This window comes from Pyrgilauda ruficollis, unplaced genomic scaffold (assembly GCF_017590135.1).
Source record: "Pyrgilauda ruficollis isolate IOZ18807 unplaced genomic scaffold, ASM1759013v1 scaffold50, whole genome shotgun sequence".
NCBI lineage: Eukaryota > Metazoa > Chordata > Aves > Passeriformes > Passeridae > Pyrgilauda > Pyrgilauda ruficollis.
The window spans coordinates 375,115-399,777 of NW_024526600.1; the positions used below are offsets into that span (position 1 = coordinate 375,115).

Consider the following 24,663-nt stretch of genomic DNA (forward strand, 5'->3'; position numbering starts at 1 on the left):
ATGGCACAGGGTTGTGTCCAGACAGTTAAATGCTCAATAGAAATAGACAAAAAATCTCAGACCTGTATGTGTCTGATCTCATTATCAATCTGAACAAAGTCTTCTCTTCTATATGGTGGCATTTTGGACTTTAGTTTGATACACATTTGCAGTGGGAAGCAGGAATTGTACCATAGGTCCTGTAAGCCCAGGCTGAAAAATCCACGAGGTTTTTCTTGTACTATGTGCCACACCATTAAAGGCAAAACCACCCTGCAATATTTTAGGTTTCTACTCTGGTTACTCTTAAAAGCATGAAGAGAACATTGCAGCCGCTGAGACTCAAGGAGACTGACACACATATGAGTTTGAACACCACCATTTTCTAGCAGGTCCCTGCCACCTTAGGTATTCAGAATGACACGTGGGGAGCATATTTAGACTTGTAAATCTGCCATTCACTTGTTCTCATATGTTCCCCTTTGTAGCATAAACAACTTCCTCAGAACTTAGTTTCTTCACAGTCTAGTTTCCATTTAAGAACGAGGCGCGCCTGCTAAAAAAAGCATTTTGTTTTGTTTTGAAACCATCATAAGCTAATAGGATACAGAATCTTTAGGACATATTAATATCTTAAAAGAAAATTGGCAGAAAAATCTCTATAATCTCACTTATTTAATTTATTATAGCAGTTGGTCTTTCCAACAGGGCAGTTGTAAATTGGTTGGAAAATATTTTGACTAATTTTTATCAAGCCATCCATCCTCATCCTTTCTAGAATTTTCTTCCTTATTATTTACTTAATTTCATTCAAGTAGATCAGGAAACAAAGCTGTCAATACTGTGTAAAAACGATCCCCAGAGAGGGTAAGAAAAATCAGACTGTTGAGAAATCACAAGAAAATTGTAGAACAGCTGTTCATCTTTGCTATATGTTATGAAAATTAACCAAAAAAACTTCAGACATAAAAGATGCAATAATAAAAATAGCATCCTGAAGATACCAGTTTAAACTACAACATAATAATGCAAATATATTTAGATGAAATTTCCCTTAAATGTTCCAGGAAAAACTACTTAAAACTAATCCTTTGGACATATGACAGTTTTTAAGATGCTGTAAAAATGAAGCAAGTTAGTATCTCATCCAGCTATTCATTTTGAGAAAATGCCAAAGCCACAATAGTTATATCTCTACTGTTCCAAGATGAGGCTTGTAGCTCTCAGCACCTGTAGCTTCTGACATTCTACTGCCTGGAGATATTTGAGGGAAAAAATCACATACACTACCCTATTTTTACATGTCTGAATAATTTCTAAAAGTAGATTGAAAGCTCTACAGAATGAAATCAATGAGATGTTTCTGCTGAAATCTTAACAATTCAGGTAACCGATAATTTGTGTTTAATTTGCTACTTCCTTATGAAAATAAGAAAATATAGAATGAAAAAAGGGCATAAAAAGCAATTGCCTTAAAAACTTGCTTTACAATTGTTTAAAATGTGTGCAATTATTTTTTCAGACTTCCTTCTCTTTGTTGTAATGATTGTAACAATATTGCATAGAGGATGATATTAAAAAAAAAAAGAAAAAAAGTACTTATTTTTGAGTCTTGGGTATTCTTTCTTTTATAAACACTGTTTGAAGTCTGAAGTTAGAATGAGCCTTTGAAAACACCCTGTCTAACTACTGAGGCTACAAAGTTAAAGAGAGCATGAAGGAGGAGCTCTTTCATACTCACACCCAACTGATTAAGCATTAATGAAATTATCAAACTTTGCAAGACTGATGGCAGGAGAAAAAGAGTTGCCAAGTTTGCTGAGAGCCTGACCCTGCAAGAGGCCTCCTGTGTTCATACAAAGATCTATCAAAATCTGCTTTTTCTGAAAGCAAGGCCTTGCTCTGTCTGGAGGGAGCTCCAAGAGCAGAGCCCATATATGCATATGCTGACAATGTTGTATGAAACTTTGCACAAGTAATATTAAAAACATTTTAACTGGTTAGTTAGCTTAAGGCTCTATGGTTAGGCTTTCCCAGGTCTGCAGACAAAGCACAAAAAGTGACACTATGTACACCACACCCATCAGAATCTATCGTTCCAAGGCTTGTATTTAATTTCATACGATCCCAAAATAATCTTATTTTCCTTTAAGAAGGGAAAGTGGCAGAGCTGCTTGAAGGGAGACAGGGGTTTGGATCCTGACTTCTTGAGTGGTGGGCCAGGACAACAGCCCTGATCCAGGAAAAAAGGCTGGATTTCCCTTCCCTAACCAGCTCCCTCCCAAGGAGTGAAGCACACACTACTTTTATTTTTCAGGGGTGCTCCTCTCCCTGTTAGGGTGAGATCTGCACAGGAGGGGTTGGGTCCACCTAAAGTTGTGTTTTAACTGTGTGGGTACAGAATCTGACTCAGCACACATCAAATGTGTGACCAAAGAGAGGGGGAATTTCTGGTGATAACCTCCTGCTAGGAAGAGGGAGGTTATGTGTTCTAACACCCTGAAGAAAGTCACTCAGGAGCAGAAAACACTTGGAGAGATTTGCCATACAAGTCATCCCCAGGATTTAGTATAGCTGACCAGCAGGTATTGCTATGTAAGAAATGAAAATGCAAGTGAATTTAGGACTAGTTAAATAAAAATACTGCAAACAAAAATATATATGCAAAGTTAATATCAGTTCTGGGGTCTTCCATTGCTGATATAAACTGAAGAGAAATACCCTCTTAGCAAACCGAAATGCCACAACAACAAAACCATAAAGAGACCTTTTTTTAATCACTAGTACTAAAGTTCATATTCTTGCATTCCCAAGCTGAAAGAGAAACAGCCCTTCTAACAAATTTAAGCCTCTCTCAAAAAATGCACATATTCATATATTCTTGTCACCAATTAAAACAAAAGGCCCAGAAGAGCAATTATTTGCTGCTGGGCATTATGAAAAATTTCTCTGTGTCAAGTTATTTTCAATAGTCAAAATGTTTAGTACCTGAATGAAATTTCTTCTTTTTTTAAAAATAAAAATAAAAATATTGTCTTTTAATGGACTTTTTGCACTCACTCAGAGGTTTGTGGAATTTTGAGTACAAATGTGTGCAAAGCCCTAAACTTGGTGAGAAAACTAATGTTTTTCTTATGGTTGTTAATTTTTCAGGGGCAAATTGAAATTATTTCACCTGTACTGATTCTGTACGAAATTGATCTCTGTGCACAGAAACAAACACACAGTTTTATGCCATACAAGACTTCAGAATAACAGCAATATAGAAACCACCACATGAGACGAAACTTAGTGTTTCCAGAACTGTGTTTCTGAGAGAGCCAGGACCAGGTTTTTACAAGGAGGGTTAAGTGAAGCACAATTAATAGAGAGCCACTGGTTTATTTAATTCCAGCGTGTATGCCTTTTGGTTTTTAGGTGGTGAATAGATCTCCTTATGCATCTGAGACCTGAGTGGAGAGTAATTAGGTGAATCCCGTGGTTTTGTTCAAGTGTAACACTGGCAACCAGATTCCATTTGTGAAAACTGTGAATCCAATTTTCACTCACAATGGCTGTTCCTTAGAGTTTGTTCTGTATCTGCAAGTAATTTGATGTGCTAGAATAGTCCTCAGTTGCTAAAACCTCTGAGTATTTCAAAAAGACATTGTTGGAGTGCAGAAAACTTCTGAAATAATTGCCATGCCATTTACCAGAGCTCTTATGGAATACACTTCTCTGATATTTTTTGCTTCTAAATAGTTATTTAGAGTTTTTATTATTCCATACGGAACCCAAATTTACTCCTTGAAATGAAAATATAAGATGCCACCAGTTGTTGAAAATATGTAAAATTAAAAAATTAAAAAGTAAGCCTTTTCCTGTTGGATTTTCTGTATAATAAATGATTTCTTGTTCTCAATTTGTGTACTGCATAGAGATTGTGTAATAACAATGCAACCATACTATTAGAAGACTTTCAAAGCCTCTGAGAATGTCACTGTCCTGACAAACTTTAAAATACAGCTATTTGTCAGTGTTAATTCTTGTAAGAATTGTTGCAGATCAAATATCTTTGGAAAATTCTGCTTTTGGAAAGTATTGCAACAGCAACCCAGTATCTCAGCCACCAGGCAGCCTTACGGGCTCACAGTGTCCTACCCCACAAATATCAACAGAATCAGGGGCTCATCAAAAACCTGAATAATCTTTAGAATACTTTGATACACATTTTAAGCCGGTAAAGAGAAATGGAAAGTGCCAAGCCAGCTTGCATTTCAGTGCCAGTGTTGAAGACCAGCACTGCCCTCCATGTTGGGCTGCTGATCATCACCTGGATTCAGCCAAGCCTGTTCCTTCATCGCACACACGTTCATTACACATATATGTTACACAATAACACAATTAATTCATGGAAACTTAGGGAGTACATGCAACGATATATCGTGCTCATGGAGCAGAGGTATCTATTGTAGCTCATTTTTTGTACCTCATAAAGCCTGCAAGCATCACCATTCGGGGCAAAGGAGGCCGTAAACAAAGTCAGTAAGGAGAGCACACAGTTCAGAGAATCATAGAACCACAGCATGGCCTGGGTTGGAAGGGATCTCAAAGATCACCTTGGGCCACTTTTTGAGCTTCTCCAGTTTGGATGAAACTTTTTTGGGGGATCTAATATCAGCCTTTGAACTTAACTTATTGAAAAAAATGTCACTGACTGCCAGATACATAGACCAGGCAATTTTTGAGAGTGGTGGCTGAAGAGAGAAAGTATGGAAGATGCAGGGATGAGGTGGGAGAAAGTAATTTATTCACAGAAAATAAAGCTTTGATGATGAATTTTTTTTCACTCTTTTAATTAAAATAATTTTAAAAAATTGTCCTGTCAAAGACATATTTGGAGAAATCTTTCTAGATTACACTGATTTTTGTTTCAGAAAAATGATTAATGATAAACTATTAAACTGTTAAACTGTTTAACTATAAAAAAAAAATTAAATTAGCTATTTGAGCCATAATGATTTGTTTTCTTGGATATCTCATATTGATGAATAAACCAATTATTATTCCAAATCAATCAAAGCATTACAATTTCATTACAATTTATATCTGTAAGTCAAACACCATGACAAATTCTGGTGATGGAGACATCTTGATATAAGAATAAAAAGATCAGATAATATCAACAGCCATCTTTTTGCTACAGCAGTTAAAGTTAATGGATTCATTTATCATTGATAATTCTATCTAACAATGTTTTGAACAAAATCTCATCATAAAATACCATAATAATGAACCTTGGAGAAATTACTAATTTGGATATGCCAAAGATCCAGAAAAAGAGAGCCCAGATGGTGAGGTGAAAAGAACTTTTTTTTCTTTGATCAGTTGTCCAAACTTTTAACATGAAATTCTTTTGAAAAGTTCTTGACTAATATTTGAAATCACTAGGTAATTTTAAACCAAGATTTTCTCCTTCTTTGCAAGGGTGATTGCAGACTAATTTGCAAACAAAACCCAGGAATATCACACTAGGCACCCAAAAGGCAGTACAGGCTGAGGCAGATATCCTTTTTTTTAAAGGACATAAAAGGTATTGGGAGCAATTTGTCTAAAAAAAATTCAGGAGAAGATCCAAAGGGATGAAATTTCTCCTTGGTGAACTGAGACTGAGAAAGCTTTTTAAGTGTTGGCAGCATCACAGAAAAACCCAATGTCAAGAAGTTAGAATAATGAGAGGATGATCAAAGAACAGTTTATCTAAATTAAAGGTGAGATTAATAGCACTGATAAAAAGGTAGAGCTATGGACTATTTTAACATAAAATAAGAAAAATACTTGCAAAGGAACACTGTGATCTTATTTATTATTTTGGCTGTATTTGGCAATTCTAGCCAGGGCTAAGATAAGCCTATGAAAAAGCACAAAAACTTTTAATCTAAGGCAAACCAGGTCTATATTCTGTGAACATAATATTCCATCCAAAATAGCAACTTTAATTTATTTTGTCCACATAATTTTATTTTAAAAAAAAGGATAAAAAATTAACAAAATTGTGTAGGCAACATTAAAGGTGCACTGCATGTAGATGATATTGCCCAACTCCCTCATAATGATAAAAGAGTTGGACAAAAAAGGTCTTTTCTGCAAACTACCTACAAAAACAGCCAGCCAAACTGAAATTCCTCAGGTAAAACACAGAATTCAGCCTACAAACCTAGGCATAGCAAGAGTGCTTTACCTTAATTTTTTGATACCAATGAAACCAGATTTGGTGCTTTACCTTAATTTTTTTATACCAATGAAACCAGATCATTACCTCTAATTTCATTAATTTCTGAATTGTATTTTTTTTTTAATTTCAGAAATGGTGTTTATAAATTTCCAAAGCCATCTCTACTTCCCAACAGCCACTAGAGCATTGTTTTGCCATTCCCATGGTGTTAAAATACCATCCCTGGAGTTCTCAGCAGATGGTTTTGTTTGCAATGCTGAAGTACTGGTAGGTAGAGGAAAATTGACAGCAATAAAAAGCTCCACTTGTAAGACTTTGATAAAAACAAAAAAGCCCATAAATATCATTGTAAAATGTGAGGAAACAAGGAGAAAAGAAAAGAAGGGAGCGAAATAATAAAAGTTCAAACATCTGGAAAATGTGGTAAATTTCCTAATTGGAAATGATAGAATTCTTAAGATTTTAACTGTTTTGGAGTTTTTAAAATTAAAAACTAACAAAAGCTTCTTGAATATATTTGTAATAGATTTTGCAAATTTTGTCCAACAATTCAGAACACGAATCTCTCAGAATTAGTTCCAAATGTCTGGAAAATATTTTTTCTGAAAAAAAAAAATAGATTATGCATATTTGCTTACCTGGTTAGTTAAACAAAATTCACTGGCTGGAGCAGAACACATTGTAAAAGAAACCTGCAAAGAGGAAAAAAAGTTTCATTATAATTTATATATCTCTCTCATATTTTTGATTAAAAATTTAGTAGTGAGTGGTTATTCTTATATAGAAACTTCAAGCAACAATATCATTCTACATGAAAAGCCTCTTAAAATCTAGCAGGTCCCTGTTTGTTCAGAAGATTCCTGACTGTGTGGCAGATTGCACTTATAAACCGAATTAAACCCAACAGACATCCAACCATGCTATTCAAAGAAAGGTTTGAGGTTATCTGTTACACAGGTGGCATCAACTTTTGTATATTTTTATTCAAGTCCAAATGTGTAACTATCATCATATGATAATGATATCATTATAAGATACTCAGATGTTCAGATGGTGAAAAAAAAGGCAAGTATTTCTCATTAAATGTTCTTCAAGGAACTGAAATATACAGAGTTACTTTACTTCCAATAATATTTTCAATAAATATAATGTCAAAAGAACATTATTAAGACTGTTATGTGATGAATATTAACATCAAAAAATGCCAAGTTTTTAGCCTTCCTGAGCAACTTTTATTTTTTCAATGAGTACAGAATATGCTGCAGTTGTTAATTACTTAGTCACACAGTATTTCCATGGGAACTCCTCTTCAACCTATGCACAAACAGACATTCAAGAAGTTCAAGCACTGATGTTTTGTGAAATTTCATTGATTGACCTGTGGTCTGGAAAGACATTATATAAGTAGTATTCAAATCCTCATAGAAAAAAAGGGTGATAATTTTGCTATGGTCCATATATTCTAATCATGAATGCTTTGACTGTGTTGCAAACACTGCACAACTCAAGTTCAGCAAATTCCTTTGCAGGAATAACATTGTCCCAGATGAGCTCCTCGGTGCCAAGAAATCAGACTGAAAACTGAATACTTAATCTGGGTCACATGGACTCATTTTTTGCAGAGGACTCAGAATTATACCAGATATTATTTATTCAAGGCCCTGCTCAAAGGTTTCAGTTGTAAACAAACACGACACATTGCAAATAATTTTCTTGATAAGTAAATATCTGAGAAGTGTGCTTGGATTGGATATAATCTTCAGAAATTCCGTTAGGAAGAATGATATCTGCCAACCACTATCACCAGCTCCAGTGCTGGAAGATGTAGATGATCCTTCTCAAGGTCAGGGAATAACTGACAGCACATTCCATCCTTTCCTCATACTGACAGAAAGTGGTTTTTGGGAGTGTTTCACCAGACATTTATTGACCCCAAAGAAAGAAACACAGAATCAATCCTGGACTCTGGAAGCTGAGTCTGATAATTGGAAGTGTAAAAACAACGTCAACAAAAGACTCTTGAAAAGGATTACGGTGACGCAGAAATACAGTTCTTTCACCTCTCTACCAGCCCTCTGAGACAGCACTCTTTGCCATATGGAATATCATTCCATGCATGTGTATTGGCCAGCATGCCTTAAATTTTTCACTAAAAGGGAAACCATTTACCATGATGCTGGGAATTTTGGAATGGACCAACAAACAGCAACAAGAAAAGGTACAGACAATGTGCCAACCAAACCCTGTCAAATCAGTATTCATCAAAGCCTAGAGTGTATCTTGCTTAAAATAAAGGTTTCTCTTGTTATATTAGCATCTTTCTGATGTAGTCAGGCTAGTTTATCTAAATTCAGAGACTGTGATTTAGGTCAAACAGCTTTGAACTGAAAGGGTCATGTCCTTACCATTTCCTCAGCCATCTGCCTGTTTGTGGCTTTTGAGAACATCTATCTCATTTCAGAAAGACTTACTGTGTGAGTCCTAACCACAGTCCTTTTATTGGGTTTGCACCACTGGACAGTGCAGGTAACTGTTAGATAAAACAGTTTCTCTGCTCAGATCTAATAGCAGGGAAACAGTTTGACAGTAAGAGAGTTTGAGCAAATGCAAAAACAGGGAAAAGATGACTGATGATGTGATAAAGGATAAAATAAACTAGTGAGTGTGCTTTTGTAAGATTTGCTATACATAATCCTTTATTCTGAGGTCCTACATGGGAATGAGATCTACTATGGAAAAAAAAAACCCAAAAAACCAAAAAACCTCAAATCTAAAACCAACAGAAAATATAACCAGAAACTGTTCTGTTTAAGAAAGCCATGTTTGCATGAGAAGGACTATGACTATGTGCACTAAAAGACAGCAGTCTGCCAATAACTGTTCGTCTTCCTTTTTTTCCAGACAATGTCGTTAGGTCACCAGTTATGTCCCACCAACCTCAATCACTCATGGCTGGACTCCAGTACCAAGCACGGATGCTCCTGATCATTACATTTGTTTAGCATTAGAGAGCAAACTATCTTTCCTTGTTACACTTCTGGGTACTTCTGCTGTTCCTTTCAGTAACAACATGATGTGCACAAAAACTCGCAAGAGTAAACGCACTCATGAGAGATGGGATGCAATTTGCAGATTTGCCCAGGTCTCAGAACTGTGATGGCCACCCATCCCTGCTGATGCTGACATTGCTGCCAGCACTTCTGAACCAGCCTAAATCCCTGCACCTATGACTCTGCTCTGGGAAAAAAACAGCAGCTCCCTTCCTTCATTAATTGTGTCACAGCCTCTTTCAGAGCAAAAGATACTGCTCACTCCTCCTTAGTCATTTTATCTCTGCTTTGCTTAGAGAAAATAGTTTCAATTCTTTACCTTCTAGTGAATCACAAACAAACTGTTATCCCCATCTGCTCTGGAGGAACAGGCATCATGAAGAGTCTGATTAAAGACAGAGTTTTTTAACTTGTAATGACATCCAAGGATGAAATGAAGCAAGTTTCCCTTCTAGTTTCCAGACACAGTCACGAAATTCTTATTTTCAAATTGAGCACATATGATGTAAAGAGCATCAAGTTACAGGAACAATTACTATGCAATTCTAAAGATACAATTTTCACAATCCCTTTAGAAGAGAACAGTATTTTTATTCTCTTTTCATCCCTCAAACATTTAATAATAATCCTGTTTTATGCATATTAATTTAAAGTCATAATGAGAATTGGAAAGGTATTGATTTCAATGGGAGTTAAGGATTAAATATCTTTATATGGAGCCACAGACTTCATCCTATTAAATCTCTACATTTATTGTCTGCACACAAATCATTATAAAGCAGGCATTACTCAAGAAAGAACTCAGAAGCAAGAGAAAAGCCCAATTAAGAAGGAATTCAATGCAATTATGGAAGTTCGGAAGTTGCCTGGGGTTGTGTTTTCCTGTAAATTATTGGGGAAGATGAAAAGGGAAGAGTTTGTTTCATCCCCACTTTCAAAGTATTATTTTCACTTCAGGTTCACTTTGTTAATTTTTTAACCTGAAGTATCAGGACTTCTATGAAGTTGCGGGTTAGGAGCAAAGATGCCATTAACTGGGTTTCTGGGGGATCTGCATTTTGCAACACTCGTCAGTGCTGGGGTTACTTTTATCAGTAGCTGGAGTTCTTGTCTATAGCTCTTGGATATTTGTACATAATTAAATTGGCCTTTCTGACCCTAGTCCTGTAGGCATTAAAATCAGCTCAGCACAAACAGTCCTGGAATGCACATTATAAGACCTGAACTTCTTCCTTCTTCCAACATTCCTTACCCATTTATGTGAAAAAGGGAAAAGAAATAAGAACAGAGAGTCCACAGAAATGCACACTAGATAATTAAAATAAGGACTTTTTGAAGTATTAAAATCAACCTTATTTTATTATTATGGACTCAAGTCTTCCTTTAAAAAAATGGCTTTATAAATCCTCCACCTAACCATGGAGAAATGAAATTTATCAGTTTAGATGCCTGCTTAAAAAAGTTGTGGGAACAGGAAGCATCTCAGTTGAGTACCTTTGTGGTAGCATCAAGGCATTTCAGAACAGCACAGACTTCATTGCACAGTGTTTTTATGGCCTTTTTTTTGTATAATACTGCAATGGGCTTCATACACCTTACACCAGCAACACACTTGGCTGGTTACAAACAGAATAACAAATATGCCCAGTGAACTTTGAGAGCTGCAAATTCCTGCCTGTCAGCATGTCTCTGTTTTAACCCCTGTGCCAGCTACCCACAGCTTTCCAGCTTGGAATCGGGTTCCTGTTCTCAAGGTGGATTCAGATATAGCATGATATATCTTGGGTCGAGATGTTTGCTTTCCCACTTTTTATCCATAGCACTTCCCTAGAATACAGCCAATTGAACCTAGCAAATGTTCCCAGGGTGCCCCCAGTGCTCCTAGGACACTGGTAACTCTACTCAACAAACTTACACACTTCACGAGGAAAAAGCTAATAATACTGGAGATGGTAATAAGTGCATGCAAAAATATTTAACAAAATCAAATCCTCTAAATTTCATCAAAAATGCTGACAGTCATTGAATTTAAATGTTTAACAAATACCCCTTTTTTAATACAAGTTTCCACCTGAACAGGGTCAATCTGAAAAGACTGAGAAGTCATATTTAATCAAAAAGAAAACATGAGGAAGTCATCTACCAGTACCTCAGGTACTAGTAAACCTGGACTGGATAATTTTGCAGGCAAAAAAAGGTGTTCATGGTATTTTTTATATTTCAAGCAAATAGTAAGGTGTGAGAGGAACCAAACACTCTCTCTCTCTCTCTTTCTTTCTTTGTGTGATAAAACCCACAAACTATTTAGAGGAATTTTCATCATATGGATTTTCAAATTTCTAAAAAAAAATATTTTGTGAATGGTTGTCTCAAAAGCATAATACAGAAATTAGTCAAATATTTTATTAAATGAATTTGAGTTCTTCAAGGTTTTTTTGCTAATTATGACTAATTTTGGGGTAAAACTTAACTTTTCTTTCCCCAGTGAGATCTATTCTACTTTGTAAGGCTTCAAGCTCACTTCAGTTCTTAAATTAGGGATAAAACTAGACTCAAACATTGGCTTTGCTAATTGCAGTCAGATTCCTGCAACAGTACCCAAGCAATGACCAATTTATCAACACAAAGCTTATATAACTGTTTTCATTTTGTTAGTAGTAGTTTCAGGCACTTCTATAAAAAGAAAAGGCAACGTCTTTTAATCCTAAAATATTTAAACCAGTATTGATTTTAATATATTTCCTAGGGGTTGAATAGCACTGTGAACCCATTTTAGCAAAAAAAAGAGAGAAGTGAAACCTCCACTGCACTGGGAGGAGGATTGGAAGGCACATCCACACTTCCCACTGAGTCAGCATCCCCTGCAGCTCACTCCCTGTGGCAGCTACTTTGTGGGGCACCCAGAGCAGATCTACAGCCAGGCAAACCCCCTGGACATCACCCTCTTCATCTCCCTTCAGTAGGCAAACAGTAGATTTTTGCTTTCCTGTTGTTCCCTGCAGCTTCTCCAGGGTCCGAATGTTCTCCCATGGAGAAGAAATCCCTCATCCAAATGCTAGCAGGAGCAAAACTATCCTGTTCCAGACTGGTGAATACAAAATACTACACAGGAATAGTATCTCACAAACTGATCTTAAATACCTCACTATAGGTGCAGAACAACTCCATTAAACCATACACCAGAAAAAAAAAAAAAAAATCCTGCTCAGCCCTGGTTTATTGCATTAGCATTTTTTTTATTAAAAAAAAAAAAAACAAAAAACCAAAAAAACAACAAAAAAAACCCCAAAAAAACACCAAAACAAACAAACAAACAAAAAACAACAACAACAACAAAACCCAAAAAACAACCAAAAAAACCCAAACCAACGCAGAAGAGTAAGCACTATATTAGTAATTTATCTAGTAGAGTAACTTGGTTAAGATTTTTGGCGTTGATTCAGTTCAGCTTTGTAATTTGTCTTGTAACATTTTTCAATATACCACATGAATGGAAAGCTGAATTTCAAAGAACAGAAAAGACACAAGTTACATAACAATGGCTGCAAAGTGGAATTTTTTAAAATTCATAATAGGTATAATTAGCTCAATAGAAAATAATCACATTAAGTTTCAGTTCATCTTTAAAATGTTCCAGATGTTTTAGGTTTGCAGTACTTCATTTGTATTTACTTAAATCCTTCTTAAACAAGGTTTGTACAGGAACAGTACATAGACCTGACAGCTAAATGCCAAATTGCTCATTTTTTCACTAGTGTGACTAAACAGGAGAAATTTATATTCTGTTTTCTGCTCACCCCCTCAAACAAACCAAACAAAAACCTCATCTAGCAAATCTATCCAAATATAGTATTATACAGGAGGTGAGATGGGATGACATGTCACTCTGTACTTTTGTTTTTTTCCTATGAAAGTGAATGGTCTTTGCAAAGCAAAGAAAAACACAAAACAAGGAAAAGACCTCTAGTCCCTGAGATTCTCAAAGATAATTCTCAAAAATTTCATCTTCCAAATCCAGTCAGATACTCTCTGTACTTACACTTTATCCTAAATATTATTCTCTACCTTAAAATTTTGATATCTGTTCTTAGAAAAATTCCAGCTCATCTTTCCCGGTACATCTTCAGCATTCCCGCTGCTTTTCCTTTTGTTGACTGCCTCATCTCTCAGTATTTTTCCACACAAGACACATCCCCCACCCATAACTATTTTTGCATCAGGAACCTGTTGCCTCCATGGCCAAACACTTACTCAGGGTGCACTTTGCACTGCCCTGACAGAGGAACAAGCCGCGGCTCCGTCGCCCATGGACAGCCTGGCTCCCTCTCACAGCCAGCCCGAGGTCTCCTCCTGGGGCCTGGCGCAGACAAATGGAGCTGGTGGAATTTACAGCACCACCGTGACCTCTGCCTTTAACCTTGAAAGAGCTCTCTTATCTCTAGAGCACCCTTCTTCCCTCTGCTAAAACAGACAGATTCCCTGCAGAGGTTTTTCAGCTGGAGAGAAGTGTTTCAATAATTCTTCTTCTTCTGACTATTCTAATAAAGAAATCTTCTCACACAAAATGGTTTTTTTTTTGGTTTTTTTTGCTGCAAACTGTAAATCTTCTGATTTCTTAGCCTTCTGTGATGTCCTCCTCTGCACAACTTCATCCACAACATTAGTGTTTCACTAGTTAAATACAATAAATTGACATCAGTATTTCAGTAGCTGCTACTGTTACTCTCTCCCTCTTCTCCAACGTATTCTCCCTTTTCTTTTCCAACTCCCCAGTTATGTCTTGAGCTATATAGTCTACCAGAAGAAAAATCCTTCTGTTGTTCTATCCTGTTGCCTGATTCTCTTCCATTTTTTTGTTCCTATATATCTGACTTCCAAAAAGAAGCATCCATTCTAGAAATATTCCCTCTTAAAAAGTACTTGCTTGTGTTGCTCCTTCAGTTCCTCCTCTCTCAGTGCAGAATTTCAGAAGAGTCTTCTCTCATTCCCTGGCATCCCCTTGGACCAAGAAATTCAATTTTTTTCTACTTCAGTCATGTCCAGCCACAGCTCAAAGAACTGCCTTCCACCAAGAAGTGTCTCTTGGTTCTTGCACGAGAGCAGTTCAGTGCACTGCTGGTATTTCCACCCTCTAAGGTTCTTGGGCCTCTGTTTCCCAAGATATTAATGAATCCCTGGTGCATGGATACCTCATATGCACATTCCAGCCTAAACTGTGCTTTGAGGTACTTAGACAAGCTTCCTCACTGAGTAAGCCAAGCACTTAACAAGCTTTAGGTATTTATGCCCACAACAGCCCTGTAAGAGATCCCTATTTTTACCTGATGGGGAACCGAGGCATAGGAAAACTACTTATGCTACTTAACATCGGGATATCTGTGATAACTAAGTCTCTGATAACCCAGGCTAGAATGCCAATCTAAAGACCATTCCTCCCACTTCCTGAGTGATAAGGATTCAGCAAATCTCATGTGCGTAGATTTTCTCCTGCTGCCCCTGGAATGTTCTGTGCATAGATGAGCTATCTTGGCTGGCTTGAAAGCAAAAAATGGAACATCTTTTCCTCCCCCTGTACACCTTTAGACAGAAACTGGTTAGCCAGTAGTATTTTGCTGTGTGCAGCATTTTTTAGTCTTTGATACAAAAATTGATGTTCCTATAGCTATAAACATATGCAGTTAAAGAAAAACAAATCTAAAAAAAACCCAAACAGAATAAAGGGGAGAAGAAAGAAACATGCTGTGTGTGGTTTTTGTACAGAATTCCAAAGCAATTGTAAAATCCATGCTGTTTTCAGTACCATCTTATTTCTTCTTAATTCCTCAGGAAAATAAGTCTCATCACACCATACTGTTCAACACCCTTTGTCAAACTTTCATCAAATATGGAGCAAAAAATAAAAATTCTAAACATTGCTGTATTCAGGACAGTGATACCTACTTTATTTACTGAAGACTGGGATTTTCTCCCTGCACCTGAGTCTGTTTAAATGAGATAGCTCCACTATATCATGAAGAAATACTGCCTACATGGAGATAGCAGCCAGAGGTAGCTGCTATGACTTTGCAAGTACAACTCCTCAGATACAGAGTTATTACAAATTATTATCTCTATCAGACAGGTAAGTCTGCTGAAGTGAGGGGAAGAGACAGGAGAATGAAGAGGAAAAGGTGATGAAGGCAAACACTGCTTGTAAATCATGTGCCTAATGCAGACAAAATCATTAAAAAAAGATGATTTCCAGTGAACCAATAGCACTCCAGGAGATAAAATGTTTTTATACCTCATTAAACAAAATTTCTGTTTCCTAGGACTAAAACTGTAAAACATCCAAGCTCATATGAACTTCAAAACAAACCAAATATTCTTTCCAAATAGCAGCAACTTTAATAACCAGGGTATTTGCTTCTCTGATACTAAATACTTTCCACATCCCACATATTGAGCTAGTCAACCTTAGTCTGTTATTTATTCTCTAAGTTTCTCAAGGTAAGATGAAAATAATGACAATGAGGAGTCCTTTTAAACAACTCAGGCTGCATCTCTATTGGTTGTTTGGTCCTGTTACCATACCAAAGCATGGTTTGTGCACAGCTGAAACATCTCTTATCTAGTTCACATTATCATTTATAACCTACTAAGCAATATCAAGAATGTTGAAAATAGCAGCTTAAAATTATATCACAGGAATAGGAAGAAATGGTCAGTTGTGTTCCAGGGAAGAAATAACTGTGTTCCTAACTAATTTAATATGATCATGAATCTGTTTTTTGTATAAAAGTATAAATACTACTGTAATGATCAAGAGGAAGTTTTGAGATCCATTAACTTCTATAAATACTATAGCAGGAAATATTCTTTATGAGAATATATAGGAGCACCACTGCTGGACTGCTGGGGACATGCTATACTTTTATAATGTACAGACAAATCAGTTCTACCAATATATGCTATCCCTTGTTTCCATGTGCACATCAGAGCAACAGTGTCTATTTACATATAATAGATCTAGATTAAATTAGCCCAATTTATGGATGTGTCCCAAGCTGCAACTTTTAAGCTGGACCACACTGAACCAAAAGAGAAAAAAAACCCAACCAACCAATGAAACATTTAAAATGAGGCCCTGCGTGCCCTGAAGTCTGGCACAATCTTAAACCATAACAAGGCCATAAGTATTCTCAAGTAGCAACACACTAAAATGTATCTAGTTTAATATATCTTACAGATGGCAGTATTTTGCCACAGCAAAGAGATCTTGGCAGGGAAGCACAGAAAACAATAAAAACTGAAGATTTTAGAACTGGATTTTCAGAAACTGGCCTTCATGTTTGAAGATAGTCTGGAGGCAAAGCTTTTAATTTCCTCTGCAGCTGCTGCCAAGAACACAAAAAACCTTGAAAGGAGGAGATGAATGAAGGGGGTTTTGGAAGGTAAAGATTTGCAGCCACAGGATGCTCTGGTGCTGTCCATGGCAGAGAAGACACTGAAGTTGTGTCTATTTGCAAAAATCTCAAACTACTTAAAGCAAAGCTAACTAGTAACCCCCCCTCAATTAATTTCCACAAGCTAGGGGTCTAAGGCACTCAACCTTGCAGCCCTCACAAAGTCCTTGTAGAAGTACGGTTGCATCTTTGTGATTTACCATTAACTTTCCTTGATTCCTATTTATCTACGAAACCACCTTAACAGAGTCAAGGAAAAGGAAAGATTGTGTGACTTTAAACTAGCACCAAGAAAAATCTGGACCTCAGTCAGCAGAAGCCTCTCCTTGCTTCCTGTGTCCCAAACATTGCTGCTCACCCCTTAGAATAATTCCTGTCTTCTACATCTTCATGCTTTGCTCACTGGGGTTGAGGGCTGCAGGGGCAAAGCCAGGGACAAAGCCAGGGCAGTGTGGTGCCAATCCCTCTCCAGCCCCTTCCTGCAGCTCCCAGTGAGGTCCATGTGGCATAGTGGTTGCTCACTCCTCTTCCAGTAGGAGGATTTACTCCTAACACCTTCCCACTCCTCCTGGAAGAGAGAGGCAGAAGGCATGGTGAGTCACCGCTGCCTGCCTGCACGTCCTGCACCATGCTGCCTCATCCTCCTCACAGGAGAACTGGTAAAATCCTACATCACGCCTGAGAGATTTCCACTTTGCTGTCTCTTACTGAAAGCAGAATTTACCATCTAGCAGGAAGAACAACTGGGCACAGAATGCTTTGTGGTTTGGTGGGCAAGGCTCCTGGCAAACAGAGAAACCAGGCCTCCAGCCTTCTGTGGTCTTCCTTGCAGCACTCGACATACTGTCTAAAAGCTGCTGGGAGCCTGTAAGATATCACAACATAAACTCCAAAAATATTGTAGGATTTAAAAACAGAGAAGAAAACATATGCATATCTCTGCACATACAAGGCAGTACACAAACAAGTGGGCAAAACAAACCTCATAAGAGCTTCCCAAGTTTTGCTTCATTTTTATCTATTGGTAAAAGAAAACCACTGCACTATCATGAAGAGGAAGATCTTTGGTTTGTGTTCTCGAAAAGGTTCAGAAGTCCTCGTATTAAATAGGATTGGGAATCACTACTATAAAGCAGTCATCATGGTAACAGCAGAGAACCTCCCAAGTAAATTAGATCTGCACTGTACAGAAACAACTCAATTAAGAGGAGTTATTTGCTCTTCAATCCATTCTTTAATGTGGTTTTTTTTTCCTTTAAAAAATGTTGAGAGACTGAAAGAATGTTTTATAATCATCATTCTGCTGCTGGTAGTGGAAATACTTTGTCAAGGAAAGTTCTGTAAGCTGTGTTGGGAAATAGTTTTTCCTATAAGATACTCATTTATTGAGGATAATATTTTCAAAAGCCAGCTTGTCATATTACAGCATTTTTCTTTTCATTTCCTTTACCATTTTATGTTCAAATAAAATTGTTCAAATGATCTCATCAGCTCCTGTTTTTTTTAATATTTTTAGTTTATATCTCTGTCTTTTTTATTAAATTTCCTAGCTCCTGAAATAGTAAACATGACTGTTATCATAAGCAAGTAGCCACCCTGTTTTCGTCCATAAGCAACCTAGTCCCGCTTGTGACATGTTCCAGGTTAAGAAAGAAAGCTAATGGTTAAAATGAAGCCGTGAAACAATGGATTTTGCATCTTGGTTTTATCCTACTCGAGTTCTTCCCAACAGACATTGGATATACCTTCAGCTTCCAGCCTGTAGATCCTTCCAAGGAAACCCTGCCCACGAGGCAGATGAGCCAAGCCACAAAGAGCACTGTGGTGCACATCGCATGTTGAGATATGCAGGTAACAAAGGGAAAGCTGCTGCTTTTTTTTTTTTTGCAACACAATATGAAAGTCTACGTTAAAAACTGCCCAGAGCTCATCAGAGATGGCTGAAATTCCAATACTTTCTCCAGGGAGTTGCTCAATACCTTTTTCCTCAATCTGCAGTAGATGAGAGCTTTTTAAAAAATGAGCAAGCATGACTCATTTTTATGACCAATGCACCATTCGCAAAATGCTTTCCAACCAGATTGCAGTTCAAATAAGACATGTGTATTGTTGCAAAACAAAATATGCTGGCTGAACAGAATGTATTCATCTATATTAGTTTTTCTTTCTAAATCCAGCACACTGTGAGCTAAATTAATCTGCTGAGTGCTAAATTCATCTACTGAGAGCTACTGTAGATTCAGGGCCATGTTTTGAGAGCTGTAGCAAACAAGTCTCCCTCACTCAGAAGCCCTCTGTGGGCTGCTGGTGTTTTAACCATTTTGTCTGCTTCCAAGCAAGGGAGCAGCTGATAGACGAGGGAAACGCTCATTGATTTGCAGGGGCAGCACCACAGCCAATCAGCCCTAGAACGAGGCACAAGCACAGATCTCTCCAACTATGCATATTTATATGCAGCTGTCATACCTCCAAGTCTCCTGTGAATACTGAGTGCTTGTGTGGCCACCAAGACACACAATGCTATCCTGCAGCCTGCTCTTGCTTCACTGTGATAGGGGGAGATGCATATACAGAAACACATTTCATTTTCCCTGGCATGGCTACCCCAGCAAATTACGTACCTAATATAAGTACGCTGTAGCTGCATAAATTCTTAATCCAGAGGCATTTTCAAAGGGCTGAAGGAAGCAAACCTCTTGCAGGAATGTATTTTCAGTTGGGTAGGCTGAACTACAACAATGACAAAACAGAGACAAGCTTGCTAACAGTGCCAAAAAGCCCCGTGGTACTGAGGGGAGGGTAAGGGAAAGAGCCTTCCCTGGTGCTACTGTGGTGATGCATGGGCAGCGCCCAAAGATGTGTCTGTGAATGGGACTCCTCAGCTCAGAGGTGGGGCACAGGGTTTTCCTTTTGTTTTAGCAAACTCTAAGTCTTGAAAACACACCCCAAAAGTGAGAGGTCTGTGGAGCTGAAAGAGAGAAGTCCAAGTAGAGATACAGGTGGAGAAATAGCTCTGTGAAAAGGAAAACCCAACAATCTGACGCTTCTAGGAAGGCTGGTGCAGTAAATGTACCAAGGATTCAGAGGGGATTGGTAATTATTTAATGGTCAAGCCATTACTTGTTTACTGAAGTAGAATGGTATTTAAAGCTGTTTCTTACAGTCTGTGGGCACACAAAGCTTCTGCAGACTTCTATCAAAATCAAGAGCTGGAACTCAAACTGTGCAACATCCAAAAAGAACTGAAACAAAACGCACACACAGCCTTCATGCACAGGTGAGAGGGGCCATCTCTGGTCAGGCTTCCCACAGCTGGGCTCATTGGCAAATTCCCCGAGGAAAGTCTATCCTGGGTTGAGCTCTCTTGTGGTCCTAAATGGCACAGAAACCTCCCTTCCCTTCCCTTCTTGCTGCTCAGACAAAGTCACACTTGCAAACACTAAATGTTGAAAAATAAAATAATTACAAACCAAAGCCATAAACAAAAATTATATATATATACATATATATNTAAACATCTCACTATGTTCCTAGGAATTTGTTACTCCCTTGCAAGCAAGTCACACTATGACATGAAAGGGGGAAAAAAGAAAACAGGACAGTGTATTTTCACATCTGGTATTTACAACTGAAAAAGGGTACAATTGGGGTTTATTTATTGTGGCAATCACATATAAACTTAACTCCTACTATGAAATTATTCTCATATTTTCAGTTCCAAAGGACAATAGAATTCCACTAAATGCCAAAAGAGAAATCTTCTACATGGTGTATATAGGCTATAAAACTGCTAATCTGAGAAAGATTGTTACAGAAATTTACATCATTGTAAGATCAAACTCCAAGTGGTATTGTATCAAAATGATGAAAATCTTGTATGGATCAGGAAATGAAGCAAATGGACCTATTTTATCTTCCAGTTTATTACTGAAAATGGGTTTTACAATTTGCTGTGCATAGTTAAAGTGCTACCCAGACAAATTACAGCTGCTCTTTTAACCTGAACATGAGATGGCATGGTTCCAGCCAATCTGAAGTGTGGTTTGTAGGCAAGATGTCAAATCTCAGCCCCCTGGGTTCCAGAATGATGGATTGAACCTTGAAAGTTGCAACAGAGCAGCATATGTGATTTCTGTACTGTATTTTGATCACTCATGAATATATTAAAACATGTCCATGTATGCTATTCAAATCTTTGGCTTATTGCTTTAAACTATAATTTAAAAAAACAACAAAGTAAACAAACACATACTAAATATGCAATGCTAATTTAAAGGCAAAAGAACTGTTTATAAATTTGGGATCTTTTTCTTTGTTTACTGATGAGGACATTAGCTAATGATGCAGCAAAAGGGCACCATTTTAGAAGCTGTGTCTCACATAGCTGTTGGTATATAGTGCCTATGAATTCAGAAAGAAAAAAAAGGAAAGAAAAAAACTAGAAGTGATGAATTTTTTCATTATCAACTACTGCAAGTACATAACAATTAATAATTCTTAAAACAATTTTTGGCATGCAAATACACAACCCAAGTCTTAGATATCAGACACACTTCTCCACCTGCTCATTCCAACACTCCAAATGTGTCATAACTCCATTCCTTAATTGATTTTCCTCTCTTCTGCATACCTTTTATCTTCAAGGACAGTCTCCCTAAAAAACTATAATTAATCCAAGGAAAGATATACCCCAAAGTGACCCTTAGCTGGGAGAAGGTGGAGGATACCAATGTCGTTAGCATGGAAGATGTTGGGGAGTTCACCCTGTGTGCTTGAGGAGAAGCTCCTTGGGCAGGAAATCCTGCTGCTCTGTGCTGAGTGTACCTAACAGTGAGGGGCTCCAGGCTCAGGCTCTGAGTGCCATCCCAGTATGAAAATAAATCTGTTAGCAACATCATCATATTGCACTTGACCCCACTGAAATCTTTACCTCTCCACATAAATGCACACCAAAGTTTCCAGAATCAGGGACAGAGCACAGCTCCTGAAAGACTGGGGCAACTTCAAGGGGAACACACACTTTAAATGGAAGAAAAAAAAAAGAAAGTGGAAAGTCAGCATACATAAATTTTATGAATCATTTGTACAACTCAGCATTTTAAAAAGATCCTAATTTACATGCTTTTCAGCTGGTTAATGTCTGCCTCTAGGACATGGTTTTAAACACCGTATTAACATTGTGACTTTTCTGCTTTTTCAACTTCTATGGTTTTACTCTTCAGAATCCTCTTGTTTATGATGACAGTAAAAATACTTTGATTTTTAATTTAGGAACAGAGACCAAGTTCTGTTTTAAGGTTGGCTTTGAATACTACCCAAAGTACATATTATCTTTATATCTTACATCATGTAAGTACAAATAATACAATTTCAGAATCTGGTTGATTTGTGTTTCTGTAAGACTATTAGCTTACAATCTCCTATGTTTTTTGAAGTTATTACATTAGCCAAGACCATATTACAGATTCACACAGAAAACTGAGGCAGGAAGGCACCTCTGGAGATTGTCTGAGCCAGCTCAGCTCAGAGCAGGGTCAATTAGAGCAGGTTGCTCAGGGCTGTGTCCATCAGATTTTAAATACCTCCAAGGATGGACACTCCACAGTCTCTCTGAGCATCCTGCTGCAGTGCTAACCACCCCAGGTAAAAAGCTGCCATTTTTTTCAAATTGCCTTTAAATAGAATTGTTTATCAACTTTTCACTGAATATCACTGAGAAGAGCCTGCTCTATCGTCTGTACTGTATCACATTAGTTTTGTACACATATCATGAACATAATGTGCTGTATTTGAACATCAGATACTAAAATGGCTAAAGTTCATTAGCTTGCAAACATGCCTTCCAATCTTTCTGGTTAATTTTTAGCAAGTAGTTGAGGGCATGACACCAAGAACAAGATAAGGAAACAAATCAAGATGCTCTAACTTAAAAAGAAAGATGGCAGAAATCTTATGATCTTAGTCTCCTGATCTTTGCTTATAAGTATGCATAGAGAAACCAGAAATGACTGGGTGAGATTCTGATTAGATCCATGGGGTTTAAAAATATCAAATTTTTTTGTAAGTTTCAAAACAAAGCACTGAGATTTCTTTAAAACCTAAGATGTTTCAGGTATAAAAATCAAGCCCTTTAGGTTTTCATTTGTTCTTCAAACAACACTCTGGACTACAAATAGATTTCAAAATTTTACCATATTTAAAGTTTCTAATATCTTAGTTGCTACTGAACATTCCAAAACAAGGGCTTAAACTGGAAGTAGAATTACACTGAAGTTAAAAGGATGTTCCAGTCAATTTCAAAATTAATTCAATAGATATTATTAAAGAAGGTGTAGAAAATTAAGAATGTGACTGTCAGACACTGCTTGGGATTTGCAGTCTTTTGAAAGTATTTTTGAAATTTGATGTTTCTATTTCCAAACAAGTGGCTGCCAGACAAGCTGCTACATTACTTAGCAGTTGACTTTTTTATTAATGCCCTAAATCTATGTATGTTGCCAGAATATGCAGCCCATAAACAAATCTACCAATGGGGTTAGGTAAAGCTAATTCATCAGCTATAACATTTGACATGAGGATCACAATGGTTAATTGATTATGTTCTATATCAAAGATAATTTTGAATGAAATCTCTTTAATATAGGCTGCTGCTGCTCTTGGCCAAATGAATCACTATGAACTAATGACCTTCACAGTTCCCCAACGATAGCATGAATTTGTCTTTTATTTTTAATTGGATCATTTGGTATTTTAACTGGCCAGTTCTCCAGGCCTAGGATCCTACATTTTATCATCCTTATGCTCAATTTGGTGTGAATTGCTGAAGATCTCTTAGTTTTTTCATTCTTTGATGTCCTACAAAACTGGGATACCAAGTCTTATTTATTAAATGTTAAAGCAGAGAGGACACAGCATCAGCAACTCCTTCAAACAGTTTTTCTATCACTTTTGGAAAACAAAAGGAAAGGAACCCAAAGGTATGTAGAAGACTACATACCTTTATGCCTGTTCCGTCATCAGATACTCTGCTGGGAAAGGCACAAGTGGGAGAGGTTGGATCCCACTGTGATACAGACACAGAGACCACAAACATTTTAGCCACGGCAAGCCAAAGAGGCAGCTTTCCTCTGCTTGACACAGGCTCTGACTCAGGCTATTACTTATCACACCCCAGCAATGAAATGTGGACTATACTGAAATAAATGGTAAAACTTGCTCAGCAGGGCCAAAACCTTGCATAAGTTTATTACTGATTTTACAGCAGTGACAAAATCTGATATCCTATTACCAAACTCTTAAGGCACCAGCTGCTTTCCTGTTTAGGATCACGCCTTACCATCATGTTTTCCCAATTATTAAATAGATATTTGTAGCCATAAAAAGGGAACAAAAGAGAAAATAAAAAGGAAAGCAAAAATAAAATAAAAGACTGTTGCTAACAGTTAGCATATATGCTCTAAGTACAACAAATGTATTTTCCGATGTAAAGCCACCAGTTTATTACCAAAAGGCTTCTTTTCTTAGGATGGAAACTAAGTTCTCTTTTGTCTTTTTTTTTCTTTATATTTTATTTTTTGTTACTATTCATTATCGTTAAATTTCCTGTAATTAAAACTGCTGAATTAGAAACACATGACTGCTTATAAAGTCAATGTTTCTCAACAAACTGAAATCCCAGAACAATGTTTAGCATGAAAAAGCAGATCAGCTTTAATTATTGCTATAGGATTTATGAAAACTTAGCACAGCTACAAGCCCTACCTATTGCCCTACCTGTACCTGTAAATATAAGCTCCACACAACTTGAAAGCCATCACACACAGCATGACATTATGATTTAAAAACTCAACTCCCAAAATGTGTGCTGATTTGCCTTCCAAGAGTCCATATAATAAGTTCAGGATATCCATTATTTTCAACTGTCTCAAACCCACTGATTTTTATAAGAAAAAAAATAAAAAAAACCACTGCTGAA

General features: G+C 37.1%; 1 protein-coding gene across 6 annotated transcripts in view; it reads right to left on the reverse strand.

The window, feature by feature from the left end:
- Positions 1-24,663, reverse strand: part of LOC121360444 — a 225,767-nt gene that overhangs the window by 56,866 nt on the left and 144,238 nt on the right. For all 6 annotated transcript variants that reach the window (XR_005956207.1, XR_005956208.1, XR_005956205.1 and 3 more), the window contains one exon: positions 6,832-6,885. Coding sequence is in view for 2 of the 6 variants with exons in the window: in XM_041480280.1 (XP_041336214.1) it covers positions 6,832-6,885 (54 nt within the window). In the remaining 4 variants the exon portion in view is untranslated. The remainder of the gene's footprint in view (positions 1-6,831; positions 6,886-24,663) is intronic.